The sequence below is a fragment of the Carcharhinus amblyrhynchos genome, unplaced genomic scaffold (genome assembly GCF_965287045.1).
Source record: "Carcharhinus amblyrhynchos unplaced genomic scaffold, sCarAmb.v2.hapA scaffold_77, whole genome shotgun sequence".
NCBI lineage: Eukaryota > Metazoa > Chordata > Chondrichthyes > Carcharhiniformes > Carcharhinidae > Carcharhinus > Carcharhinus amblyrhynchos.
In genome coordinates, this window is record NW_027649817.1 from 597196 (window position 1) to 611538 (window position 14343).

Genomic DNA, 14343 nt, shown 5'->3' on the forward strand with positions numbered 1-14343 from the left:
ATGAGCAAATGTTCACACAGAGGATAATGAGTGTCTGGAATGAGCGGTCAGAGGTGGTAAGTAGAGGTGGGTACAATTTTGTCTTTTACACCATTACATGGGGACGATGGGTATAGAGGGATATGGGCCAATCGCAGGTAATTAGGAGTAACTTTGGAGTTAAAAAAGGGGTGGTATGAACAGGTTGGGTCGAAGGGCCCATTTCCAGGGCTGTAAATTTTTATGACTATGACTTTAATCTTCACAAATACAATATATAATAATTTTCATACATAATATATAGCAATCTTCACACAGAATATATAACAATTTTCACGTACAATATACAACAATTTTCATACACAATATATAGCAATCTTCACACAATATATAACAATTTTCATACATAATATATAGCAATCTTCACACACAATATGTAACAATTTTCACATAATATATAACAATTTTCACATACGCGTTATATAACCTTCACACATACAATGAATAACATCTTCACACACACAATATATAACAATCTTAAGACACAATTAACAGCAATCTTTACACTGATGTATTTTAAAAATCTACACACGTGATTGTCCTTCTACACGCGAGCACACACACACAGTTACACATGTATATATGTATATATTTTCCCCTTTCATCCTTACTGTACTCGAAAACAATTCCCACCATGGACCCATTCTCTCCGTCTTCAATAAACCATTCATTACCCGGAACTCAGTCCCAAACTTCACAGTCCACCACTCACTCTCGTTCCAACCTTTACCCTCAAATCTTCGAACAAAATTGCCCGACGCGACGGCCGCTGACATTTCTCCCCCTTTCGAGAAATGAGCAGTGATCAGTTTTGGGGTTCGATTCTACGGAAATTAACAGGTTGTTGTCGAGTTCGCACATCCTGACATCCAGTAAATATATTGCACGGTCCCGCATTCACACAAAGTGCAGATTGAATGATGAAAGTTTTAACGTGAGCTGCCCTGTTTATAAATATCACGGAGCAGGGGGAATAAAAAAAAACATCTAGCGCTGTTGTGAGGGAATGTTGTGTTCAGATATTTCGAACTATTTTGATCTGTTACAAAAGCAAAATGCTGGAAATCGGAAATAAAAGCAGAAAATGTTTGTAAATATTTAGTGGGTCTGGAGGAGAACATTTCAGGTCTTTGATCTTTGATTAGAGAGACTCGAACCCTTGGGGTCCTTGGCCCTTTGATACATCACACACACACACTGCCTGACCCGCTGAACATTTCGTAAGCGTTTTCTTTTTATTCCGTTTTGTGTGTTGACAAATGAGTTGTAAATTTCTCTGCACTCGGCCCAGATAAGGATCCTTATTGGGAGGGTGTGAGGAGACAGGAGCTGGCCTTCACCCTCTCCCACCCCCCCCCCGCCCCACCACCCCCTCCTCTCCCTGGTCCCGGTTGCAAACTGGCTACAGCCGCCCACTGAGGCTGGGCTGGGTCGTGGGGGGGTGGGTGGCGGTTTCTGGGGGGTGGGGGCTGCAGGTGTCCCTGCAAAATGGGCAGGTGAGGAACTGTGCCTGCCAATCCCACAAGCCAGGTAGCAACATACTTCACCAGCCTCTTCTTCCCCCCCTCCCCACCCACCCACTCTGCCCTTACACTAATCCCTGCTCCACCTCCTCCCCAGTCTCTCTCTCTCTAAAGAGACACAACAGAAAGACAGCCTCTAATGAGTCCCTGGGTGTCTGGACATTTCCATAAGGGAACTCATTGCACTATATGAATGGATGTGCCCTTGCTCCATTCCTGACACGTCTGCTCCACACTCCTGTACCCCCCCCCCCCACTCCACCACCCCCCCCCCCCCACCCCACCTCCTCTCCTATCAAACCTTGCCTGGCAAAATCAACTGAAGACTTTGAATTCCCCCCTCTCCCCTTGCGCTCAAACACAGAAAGTCATGTTTCATTCAGCCAGTAAGCGCTGTTTCACCATCGAGTCCCTGGTAGCGAAGGATCACAGCCCCCTGTCCCCGGAGGAGCCTCTCCGTCCCACCGCCGTCACCTACCCGCCCTCCGCCGATGCTTTCGCCAGTAGCTTCCAGGCGGCGGGTCGCTCGCTGTACTCCGGGCCGGACCTGGTGTTCCAGGAAGCGGTCAGTCACCATCCCTCGCTGCCCGTCCACCCTCACCAGCTTGGGACGCACCACCTGCAAACCCACCACCCCTTCTTCGCGCCCCAGCACAGGGACCCGCTCAATTTTTATCCCTGGGTCCTGAGGAATCGCTTCTTTGGCCACAGATTTCAAGGTAAGAGCGGCGTTCAGGTAAAAAGATTTATCCATCCCCAAAAAGAACGGATAACACCGTCTGCAGCAACTCTGCAGAGGAACGCTAATATTCACTCTAATAAATTGAGATTAATAGTAGAAAAATATCATTGCTATATGTATAGAAATTGCAAGATCGAAAAATGCAACTATTTTAGCAGGATAATGTATACAAAATCCACAAGTCCTTTTAAAATACGGCTTGTGTATCATATATATAGTAGCTTTACTCGTCTATAAATGCTACAAATTGTAACTTCTATCTATAATTGATAGTGTAATTTTGATACAACAAATATATAATGATATAAATTATTTTAACAGATATTTTTTGTTAAGATGAGTAATTGTAATGTAGGCATCAATCTCGCTTATATATAAAATACGCGCGTCGGTGTCTACAGAGAGAGAGTGTGTGTGTGTCAGCTATATTTACGTACAATGTCAGGTATATCAATAAATATTGAGGCCATTGATATATTCGAAGCGCCTTGGCTAACAAGGGGAGAGGTGATTTCAGAATAATTTTGTAGCAAATATCAAACTAGCTTTCGGGAAGGGAAAAGAAACGATTTAAAGACTCTTGTTTCAATATCCAAGAAGCAATTTAATATTTTTTTATAAACGAACCTTCCATGCGTGGACAAAATTAGACCGAGGAACGGAATCTAGAGTGTGGTCTAGTTTGTTTGGGCAGGTTTTAAATTCATTTGAACGGGCGAATATTGACCGAAATAAAGTGAGTGCACAGGGCGCTCGGGTTTTCCTCTCTCAGGCTGGGCGTGCGAGGTTTTTCCTGTTCAAGATTAGGATCACCTTAAGAGAGAAATGCTGGAAAAAAAATCTCAGCAGGCCTGGCAGTATTTGTAAGGAGAGAAAAAGAGCTGGTGTTTCCAGTCTAGGTGACCCTTTGTCAAAGCTAAAACGGGAGATATTGGGAGATTCCTATAAACTTCCTTGAAAAGCCAGGAAAATATCCAACGTTAAGGAGAGTGGAAGCAAAAATCACCTCCAACCTGAGCGCAACTTTAAAATTAAACTGCTAAAAAATGGGGTCAGGGACTCAAATAAACGAAATGATAAATGCGGTCGGTTCTAACCTACCCCCGTTTGATTTTTATTTCCATGGTTTGCGGTTTGATCTGTAACGGGGAAATATTTCTACAAGTGCTCTCAGGAATTCGTCGCTCACGGAAGCTTTTTTTTTCAATCTCTCTCCGCCGAGAGGATGGGAATTTCGGGGTAAAGTGAAAAATGCAGAGGACTGGGGTTGAGCAGAGCTTTCCGTTGGGGGATCGGAAAATCGGGGGGATGGAATGGAATTGTGGAGAAGGAGCTTGGAGGGGCTGAATGGCCTGACGTTTGGTATATTTGACAGAATGTGACCTGGCCGTGTATTGGGGCCGAAGCGACGGGGTTGCTTTTAGACAAACAGAACGAGACATTCTTTTAAAAAGATATATATATATAAATTCAGAACGAAATGGAATTAAAAATTGAGAAAAGCATTCCAGAGATTTACTAATTTATCTTCCGCGTTGAAATTGGGACTGGTTTTGGCCACTGGGCTGTTAATAAGAGGGGTGATTTTATTTTTACAGATTTATTGATACAGGAGTTAACTCAAGTCTGGTTTATTAAATAGTGAGAGTTACAGCAACAATCCTGCTGCAGTTATCGTTCAAAGAGTATTTTTATAGTTTCCTTTCAATAAAAAACATGACAATATTTTTAAAATATTTTTTGTAAAAAACAGTGGCTTTTAGTGCCGTTTGATTTCGATTTTCTCCTGTTTCCGCCCCCCGCGCTCCCAGTTCTGTTTCTCTCTGTTGGGGTTTTGAGAAGCTGGGATTTGTTAGAAGGTTTTCTGAAAGCAGGTGTGATCCGGTAACAGATCCGCTAACGATTCGAATTCACTGCTTCCCCCAATCTCGACAAGAGTTCAAACGCTCCTCACCGAACACACGTTTCTTCGTTGGGTTAAAATTAGGTTTTGTTCCTAACTTTTTAAATCTTCGCTCGCCTCCAAAGCCCACTCCACAAAATTAATACAACCTCAGATAGCCCGAGAGACACACACAGAGAGGTGGGGGGGGGGGGGGGGATGCCTGCAGTGAGGGTTATTGAATAGGAGAGGAAATCTAAGCCGTAGAAAGGTGTGTATTTTGCAGGGACAATGGGACAAGCGGGCGGGTTGAATCTGTTAGATTGTGATCATCGGGTCTACACACAAAATGTGAGATTCCCGTCTCACATTCTCCATTCCTGCAAGCTGGAAGCGGATGAGAGGGAAAGCCAGAGGGTGATAGAGAGAGAGGGGTGATAGGGAGAGAGGGAGTGATAAGCAGAGAGAGGGAGTGATAGGCAGAGGGAAAGAGAAAATGATGGAGAGAGGGAGAAAGTGTACGAGGAAGAGAAAATGAGAGTGGTGGAGGGAGGGAGATAAATGACAAAAGTGGTGGAGAGAGAGAGAGGGATGGAGAGAAAGTGAGAGTGATAGAGTAAAGAGGGAGAAAGTGTACGAGGAAGAGAAAATGAGAGTGATAGAGAGGCGAGAGGGAGATAAATGAGAGAGTGATAGAGAGAAGGAGAGAGGGAGATATATGAGAGAGTGACAGAGATAGAGAAAGAGAAAGTGAAGGGTATAGAATAATGTAGAGAAGGGGAAAATAAGGGAGGGGAAAATAAGAGTGATAGAGGGAGGAAAGGAAAGGCGAGAGTGATGGAGAAAAATGAGAGAATGATAAAGAGCGATGGAGGAAGAAAGAAAAGGGAGGGTGACAGAATGAAGGAGAGAGGGAGAAAGTATGCGCGGAAGAGAGAGTGATGGAAAGTGTGATGGAGGGAGAAAAAGAGTGTACGAAAGTGAGGGCGTGATCGGATGAACGGTTCAGAGGGGGTGGGAAGGAATAAGCGACAGGGAATGAGTGATGGTGAAAGGGCGCGAGGAAGGGAAAGCAAGGGAGAGAGAGAATGTGAGAGGGAGTGAATGAAGGAGAGCGCGCGAAAGAAACTGGAGGGAGAAGGGGAGTGAGAAAGAGGGAATGAGAGAGAGAGAGAGCTGGAGAGAGTGATAAAGTGAGGAGAATGAAAGTGGAGAAGGGGGCTTAAAATAGAAGGAAGGAAGAATGGGAAACAGACAGGGAGAGATGGAGCGAGAGAGGAGGGAAAGAATGTTTCTGTGCGGGACTGGCAGAGAAACTGGTTTAAAGAAACACTGGGGGAAATGATTAGCGCGAAGCCCCCCCCCCCCCACCCCTCATCATTAAAAAATTCTTGATATAGAAGGAATTGTAAATCTGAAAGACAGGCGCAAAATATCCAACAGCAGCAAGAATTCTCAAACCCGGCTGTGTCTGTGCTGTGGAGTGATTGAGAGGGATAGGGATAGTGCTGGGATAGGGATAGGGATAGTGCTGGGATAGGGATAGGGATAGTGCTGGGATAGGGATAGGGATAGTGCTGGGATAGGGACAGGGATAGGGATAGTGCTGGGAAAGGGACAGGGATAGTGCTGGGATAGGGATAGACCTGGGATAGGGACAGGGATAGTGCTGGGGTAGGGACAGGGATAGTGCTGGGATAGGGACATAGGGATAGTGCTGGGATAGGGATAGTGCTGGGATAGGGATAGTGCTGGGATAGGGATAGGGATAGGGATAGTGCTGGGATAGGGATAGTGCTGGGATAGGGACAGGGATAGTGCTGGGATAGGGACAGGGATAGTGCTGGGGTAGGGATAGTGCTGGGATAGGGACAGGGATAGTGCTGGGGTAGGGACAGGGACAGGGATAGGGATAGTGCTGGATTAGGGATAGTGCTGGGATAGGGATAGTGCTGGGATAGGGATAGTGCTGGGATAGGGACAGGGATAGTGCTGGGATAGGGATAGGGATAGTGCTGGGATAGGGATAGGGATAGTGCTGGGATAGGGATAGTGCTGGGATAGGGATATAGGGATAGTGCTGGGACAGGGATATTGCTGGGATAGGGATAGGGATAGTGCTGGGATAGGGATAGTGCTGGGACAGGGATATTGCTGGGACAGGGATAGTGCTGGGATCGGGATAGTGCTGGAATAGGGATAGGGATAGTGCTGGGACAGGGATAGGGATAGTGCTGGGACAGGGATATTGCTGGGATAGGGATAGTGCTGGGATAGGGATAGTGCCGGGATAGGGATAGGGATAGTGCTGGGATAGGGATAGTGCTGGGATAGGGATATAGGGATAGTGCTGGGACAGGGATATTGCTGGGATAGGGATAGGGATAGTGCTGGGATAGGGATAGTGCTGGGACAGGGATATTGCTGGGACAGGGATAGTGCTGGGATCGGGATAGTGCTGGAATAGGGATAGGGATAGTGCTGGGACAGGGATAGGGATAGTGCTGGGACAGGGATATTGCTGGGATAGGGATAGTGCTGGGATAGGGATAGTGCCGGGATAGGGATAGGGATAGTGCTGGGATAGGGATAGTGCTGGGATAGGGATAGGGATAATGCTGGGAAAGAGCAGCTTCACACTCACAGAACCTGGTAAACTTTCCCAAAGGAACAGTGATAGTCAGGAGGTGAGCTCTCTCCCCCTCTCCCTCCTCAAACTAAAGCCCAGTCTGATCACCGGGGGCAGTATCGGAAGTTTTTTCTCTCTCTCTCTGGTTTATGATTCAGGGGCTCGGGATTTGAGAATTTCCCGGGGCTCCCGGGTGCTTTTTAAACTTTGTCTCAAATCTTCACTGTTAATATTTCCCTCACCTTTATTTAACCTGTCTACACAGCATTAGCAGGGACCCAAGGATAGAGAGGAATAGAGAGTTGGAGAAGGCCACTCGGCCCCTCCAACCTGCCTCTCCCAGTCAATAAAACCATGGCTGCTTTTCTGTCTGTCCGCTATTTCTCTCTCTTTTCCCCTCTCTCTTCCTTATCTCTCTTCCTTTTCCCACTTTCTCTCTCTCTTCCTCCTCTCTTTCCCCATCTCTTCCTTGTTTCTCTTCTGCCCTTTGTCTTCCCCCTGTCTCTTTCCAATCTCTCTTCCTCTCTCCCCCTTCCCTCCTCTCTCTCTCTTCCTCTCTCCCACCTGTCTCTCTTCCCCCCACCCCTCTCTCTTCTCCTCTCTTTCTCTCTTTTCCCTCTCTCTCTCTTCCTCTCTCTCCTTTCCCTCCCCCTCTCTCTCTCTTCCCCCTCTCTCTCCCCTCTCTTTCCCTTCTCTCCCCCTCTTTGTTCTCCCTCTCTGTCCCCTCTCCCTTCCCCCTCTATCTTTCCCCCTCTCTCTCTTCCTCTCCCTCTTCTCCTCTCTCTGCATATCTCTGAATGTCCCCCCGATCCAGCACTCTGAATATATTTGACGATGGAGCCTCCACATGTTCCATCTCTCCTTTCCTTCTCCCCTATGTACTCTACGAAAACACACCTGTATAGTGTGCAAGAAACTTTTCACTGTACATGTGGCAATAATAAATCAAATCGGTGGCACTGGAGTGAGATGACCGCATGAAAGTTGTACCCAGTACACCTTCTAATTTTATCTTTTACTCTGGTTCTTTGCTTCTAGAACTTCATTCTAACTCTTTTAAACTCTCTAATAATGCTCTACACCCTAGTTTTAACACTGCATTCCGCACCCTCTCCTTTCCTTCTCTGTGGTACGGTATGTTTTGCCCATATAGTATGCAAGAAACAACGCTTTTCACTGTATGCTAATACTTGTGACAAATAATAAATCAAATCAACAGTTATCTGGGAGAAATTTTATTAAATTGACACGCTTGCTTCATATCTGAAGTAGAAGCTACACTGATCACAAACAGTTAGTGCTGTAATCACCCCTTTCTTCAGGACTTTCCAAAGATTCACAACCCCCTAAAGTAGAGTTTATTTATTATTATCAGAAGCAGGCTGACATTACAATGAACAGTGCAGTGAAGTTACTGTGAAAATTCCCCCCTGCCCGCCACCCGTTCAGTTACACTGAGGGAGGATTTAGCATGGCCAATGCACCCTAACCTCCACATCTTTCGGGCTGTGCCAGGAAACCCAGTAAGAAGCCTGACAACACCAGGAGAAAACCCACGCAGACTCCTCACAGACAGTAACCCGAGCGGGGAATACGAACCCGGGTCCCTGGCGCTGTGAGGCAGCAGTGCTGACCCACCGCGCCACCCCTGCATCGAGTGGCGTCTCCTGCTCTCAGTCACTTATCCTGAAGCCAGTTCATTAGATTTCCCCAGGCCAGGAAAACCCTCCAGGGGTCTTTGTTTTAATGGGATCACCTTTAATTCTCCCAAACACCATGGGGGCATTCCACTCAATCCCTCTGTCTCATGCCTGGGGAAGGGGTCCAGTGTCCACATTTCTCCAGCTCTGCTTCCCCCAGTGTCCCATATCATTGTGATAAAGTCTACAGAATTCACTCCCAAGGTAAAGTTAGGCAGGTAAACGGGATGGTTAGGGAAGGATCATAACGTCGACATTTCTCCACATCTCACCGTCTTTTATATCGCGCGTGTTTGAAATAATACTTTGAAATGGAATTGCTATTTCTAAATTAAAGAGATTTTTTTCCCCTGTTTGCCGGCTGTTGCTCTGTACAATTCCCGAATTAAACAGCAGTGTGAACCTGTTAAGAGAGGCTTTTCCCCATCGGCACAAACTCCCTGTGAACTGAGGGGCGTTTGCGGGAAATACCGACAAGTTAACCAGAGCTCAGAAAGAATCCTTCTCCCGATTCCCGGCCGGGACTGAGGTTTCTAACAAGCATTGGCTTGAGATTGAAAAATAAACTCTGGGCAATCGAAGGAAAGAGAGAGAGAGAGAGAGAGAGAAAGAGGGCGAGATAGAGCGAAATAGAGAGAGAACGAGCGAGGGGGAGAAGGAGAAAGAGGGCGAGAGAGAAAAACAGTGAGAGTGAGAGAGAACTGAGTGAGAGAGAAAAAAGGGATAGAGAGAGAAGTGAGTGAGAAAGAGAGGGAGAAAAAGAGCAAGAAAGAGAAAAAGTGAGTGAGGGAATGAGAGAGAAAGAGAGTGCGAGAGAAAGTGAGGGAATGAGAGAGAAAAAAGCGAGAGAGGAGGAGACCGAGAGAAAAAGTGAGTGAGAGTGAGAGAATGTGTGTGAGCGAGAAAGAGGTTGAGAGAGAAAGTGGATTAGAAGGAGAGAAGGGAGAGAGGGAAATAAGTGGCAGAAATAAACAGGAGAAAACAAGGAAGAAAGCATTGGAGTAAAAGCAGAGAGGATGAGAGTGAGAAGGAAGGAAAGACAAAGGAGAGAAAAATTCGAGATTGGATTTGAAGAAATAGAAGAAAAGATAATGGAAAGTGAAGGAGAGTTTACAGGGAGAGTGAGGAGAGCAGCTGCAGGAGGGGATTTGGGGATGGGTTTATCCGGCTGGCCTGCACAGGTAGACATTCCCACATTGATCCACTCTCTCTGCCCCACGGGGATTTGGGAATGGGTTTATCCGGCTGGCCTGCACAGGTAGACATTCCCACATTGATCCACTCTCTCTGCTCCACAGGAATTTGGGAATGGGTTTGTCCGGCTGGCCCGCACAGGTAGACATTCCCACATTGATCCACTCTCTCTGCACCATAGGGATTTGGGAATGGGTTTATCCGGCTGGCCCGCACAGGTAGACATTCCCACATTGATCCACTCTCTCTGCTCCATAGGGATTTGGGAATGGGTTTATCCGGCTGGCCCGCACAGGTAGACATTCCCACATTGATCCACTCTCTCTGCTCCATAGGGATTTGGGAATGGGTTTATCCGGCTGGCCTGCACAGGTAGACATTCCCACATTGATCCACTCTCTCTCTGTTCCACAGGGACTGATGCAGCTCACGAGTCTATGTTACTGCATGGACCCTTCGCCAGGAAGCCCAAGAGAATCCGGACCGCCTTCTCCCCATCGCAGCTGCTCCGCCTGGAGAGAGCCTTTGAGAAGAATCACTATGTGGTGGGAGCGGAGAGGAAGCAGCTGGCAAGCAGTCTGAGCCTATCAGAAACACAGGTAAGACTGAGCAATCCGGTGTTCCCATCGACACTGCCGGGGCCAAGGCAGGGACCGTACTGGGAAACAGACTAAAATACACAGTATTGGAACAGCACAGGGTGATGGGCTGAAGGGGCTTTTACTGTATAGCTAAGAGTCTGCCTAACACCCGGGTACAGACACCCCACAAACCCGGGTACAGACTCCCCACACACCCGGGTACAGACTCCCCACACACCCGGGTACAGACTCCCCACACACCCGGGTACAGACTCCCCACACACCCGGGTACAGACTCCCCACACACCCGGGTACAGACTCCCCACACACCCGGGTACAGACTCCACACACACCCGGGTACAGACTCCCCACACACCCGGGTTACAGACTCCCCACACACCCGGGTACAGACTCCCCACACACCCGGGTACAGACTCCACACACACCCGGGTACAGACTCCCCACACCTGGGTACAGACTCCCCACACACCCGGGTACAGACTCCCCACACCTGGGTACAGACTCCACACACACCCGGGTACAGACTCCCCACACCTGGGTACAGACTCCACACACACCCGGGTACAGACTCCACACACCCGGGTACAGACTCCTCACACACCCGGGTACAGACTCCACACACACCCGGGTACAGACTCCACACACCCGGGTACAGACTCCTCACACACCCGGGTACAGACTCCACACACACCCGGGTACAGACTCTCCCCACACACCCGGGTACAGACTCCACACACACCCGGGTACAGACTCCCCACACACCCGGGTACAGACTCCACACACCCGGGTACAGACTCCCCACACACCCGGGTACAGACTCCCCACACACCCGGGTACAGACTCCCCACACCCGGGTACAGACTCCTCACACACCCGGGTACAGACTCCACACACACCCGGGTACAGACTCCCCACACACCCGGGTACAGACACCCCACACACCCGGGTACAGACTCCCCACACACCCGGGTACAGACTCCCCACACACCCGGGTACAGACACCCCACACACCCGGGTACAGACTCCCCACACACCCGGGTACAGACACCCCACACACCCGGGTACAGACTCCCCACACACCCGGGTACAGACTCCCCACACACCCGGGTACAGACTCCACACACCCGGGTACAGACTCCCCACACACCCGGGTACAGACTCCCCACACACCCGGGTACAGACTCCACAAACCCGGGTACAGACTCCACAAACCCGGGTACAGACTCCACACACCCGGGTACAGACTCCACACACACCCGGGTACAGACACCCCACACACCCGGGTACAGACTCCACACACACCCGGGTACAGACACCCCACACACCCGGGTACAGACTCCCCACACACCCGGGTACAGACTCCCCACACACCCGGGTACAGACTCCCCACACACCCGGGTACAGACACCCTACACACCCGGGTACAGACTCCCCACACACCCGGGTACAGACTCCCCACACACCCGGGTACAGACACCCTACACACCCGGGTACAGACTCCCCACACACCCGGGTACAGACTCCCCACACACCCGGGTACAGACTCCTCACACATCTGGGTACAGACTCCCCACACACCCGGGTACAGACTCCCCACACACCCGGGTACAGACTCCCCACACACCCGGGTACAGACACCCCACACACCCGGGTACAGACTCCCCACACACCCGGGTACAGACTCCCCACACACCCGGGTACAGACTCCCCACACACCCGGGTACAGACTCCACACACACCCGGGTACAGACTCCACACACCCGGGTACAGACACCCTACACGCCCGGGTACAGACACCCTACACACCCGGGTACAGACACCCCACACACCCGGGTACAGACTCCCCACACACCCGGGTACAGACACCCCACACACCCGGGTACAGACTCCCCACACACCCGGGTACAGACTCCCCACACACCCGGGTACAGACTCCCCACACACCCGGGTACAGACTCCCCACACACCCGGATACAGACACTCTACACACCCGGGTACAGACTCCCCACACACCCGGGTACAGACTCCCCACACACCCGGGTACAGACTCCCCACACACCCGGATACAGACACTCTACACACCCGGGTACAGACTCCACACACACCCGGGTACAGACTCCCCACACACCCGGGTACAGACTCCCCACACACCCGGGTACAAACTCCCCACACACCCGGGTACAGACTCCCCACACACCCGGGTACAGACTCCCCACACACCCGGGTACAGACTCCTCACACACCCTGTTACAGACTCCCCACACACCCGGGTACAGACTCCCCACACACCCGGGTACAGACTCCACACACACCCGGGTACAGACTCCCCACACACCCGGGTACAGACTCCACACACACCCGGGTACAGACTCCCCACACACCCGGGTACAGACACCCTACACACCCGGGTACAGACTCCACACACACCCGGGTACAGACTCCCCACACACCCGGGTACAGACTCCCCACACACCCGGGTACAGACTCCCCACACACCCGGGTACAGACTCCTCACACACCCGGGTACAGACTCCCCACACACCCGGGTACAGACTCCACACATCTGGGTACAGACTCCCCACACACCCGGGTACAGACTCCCCACACACCCGGGTACAGACTCCTCACACACCCGGGTACAGACTCCACACACACCCGGGTACAGACTCCCCACACACCCGGGTACAGACTCCCCACACAACCGGGTACAGACTCCCCACACACCCGGGTACAGACTCCTCACACACCCGGGTACAGACTCCACACACACCCGGGTACAGACTCCCCACACACCCGGGTACAGACTCCACACACACCCGGGTACAGACTCCCCACACACCCGGGTACAGACTCCCCACACACCCGGGTACAGACTCCACACACCCGGGTACAGACTCCCCACACACCCGGGTACAGACTCTCCACACACCCGGGTACAGACTCCTCACACACCCGGGTACAGACTCCACACACCCGGGTACAGACTCCCCACACACCCGGGTACAGACTCCCCACACACCCGGGTACAGACTCCCCACACACCCGGGTACAGACTCTCCCCACACACCCGGGTACAGACTCCCCACACACCCGGGTACAGACTCCCCACACACCCGGGTACAGACTCCCCACACACCCGGGTACAGACTCTCCCCACACACCCGGGTACAGACTCCCCACACACCCGGGTACAGACTCCCCACACACCCGGGTACAGACTCCCCACACACCCGGGTACAGACTCCCCACACACCCGGGTACAGACTCTCCACACACCCGGGTACAGACTCTCCACACACCCGGGTACAGACTCCCCACACACCCGGGTACAGACTCTCCACACACCCGGGTACAGACTCCCCACACACCCGGGTACAGACTCCCTACACACCCGGGTACAGACTCTCCACACACCCGGGTACAGACTCCCCACACACCCGGGTACAGACTCCCCACACACCCGGGTACAGACTCTCCACACACCCGGGTACAGACTCCCCACACACCCGGGTACAGACTCTCCACACACCCGGGTACAGACTCCCCACACACCCGGGTACAGACTCCCCACACACCCGGGTACAGACTCTCCACACACCCGGGTACAGACTCCCCACACACCCGGGTACAGACTCCACACACACCCGGGTACAGACTCTCCACACACCCGGGTACAGACTCCCCACACACCCGGGTACAAACTCCCCACACACCCGGGTACAGACTCCTCACACACCCGGGTACAGACTCCCCACACACCCGGGTACAGACTCCCCACACACCCGGGTACAGACTCCACACACACCCGGGTACAGACTCCCCACACACCCGGGTACAGACTCCACACACACCCGGGTACAGACTCCCCACACACCCGGGTACAAACTCCCCCCACACCGGGGTACAGACTCCCCACACACCCGGGTACAGACTCCACACACACCCGGGTACAGACTCTCCACACACCCGGGTACAGACTCCCCACACACCCGGGTACAGACTCCCCACACACCCGGGTACAGACTCCACACA

The 14343-nt window shown here is 51.3% G+C and overlaps 1 protein-coding gene across 1 annotated transcript in view; it reads left to right on the forward strand.

Moving 5' to 3' along the window:
- The first annotated feature begins 1832 nt into the window (after nt 1-1832).
- The window catches only part of emx1 (empty spiracles homeobox 1), a 50356-nt gene continuing 37845 nt past the window's right edge, over nt 1833-14343 (forward strand). The window contains exons 1-2 of the mRNA XM_080182653.1: nt 1833-2281; nt 10124-10308. Coding sequence (XP_080038779.1) covers nt 1933-2281; nt 10124-10308 — 534 coding nt within the window. The 5' untranslated portion in view covers nt 1833-1932. The remainder of the gene's footprint in view (nt 2282-10123; nt 10309-14343) is intronic.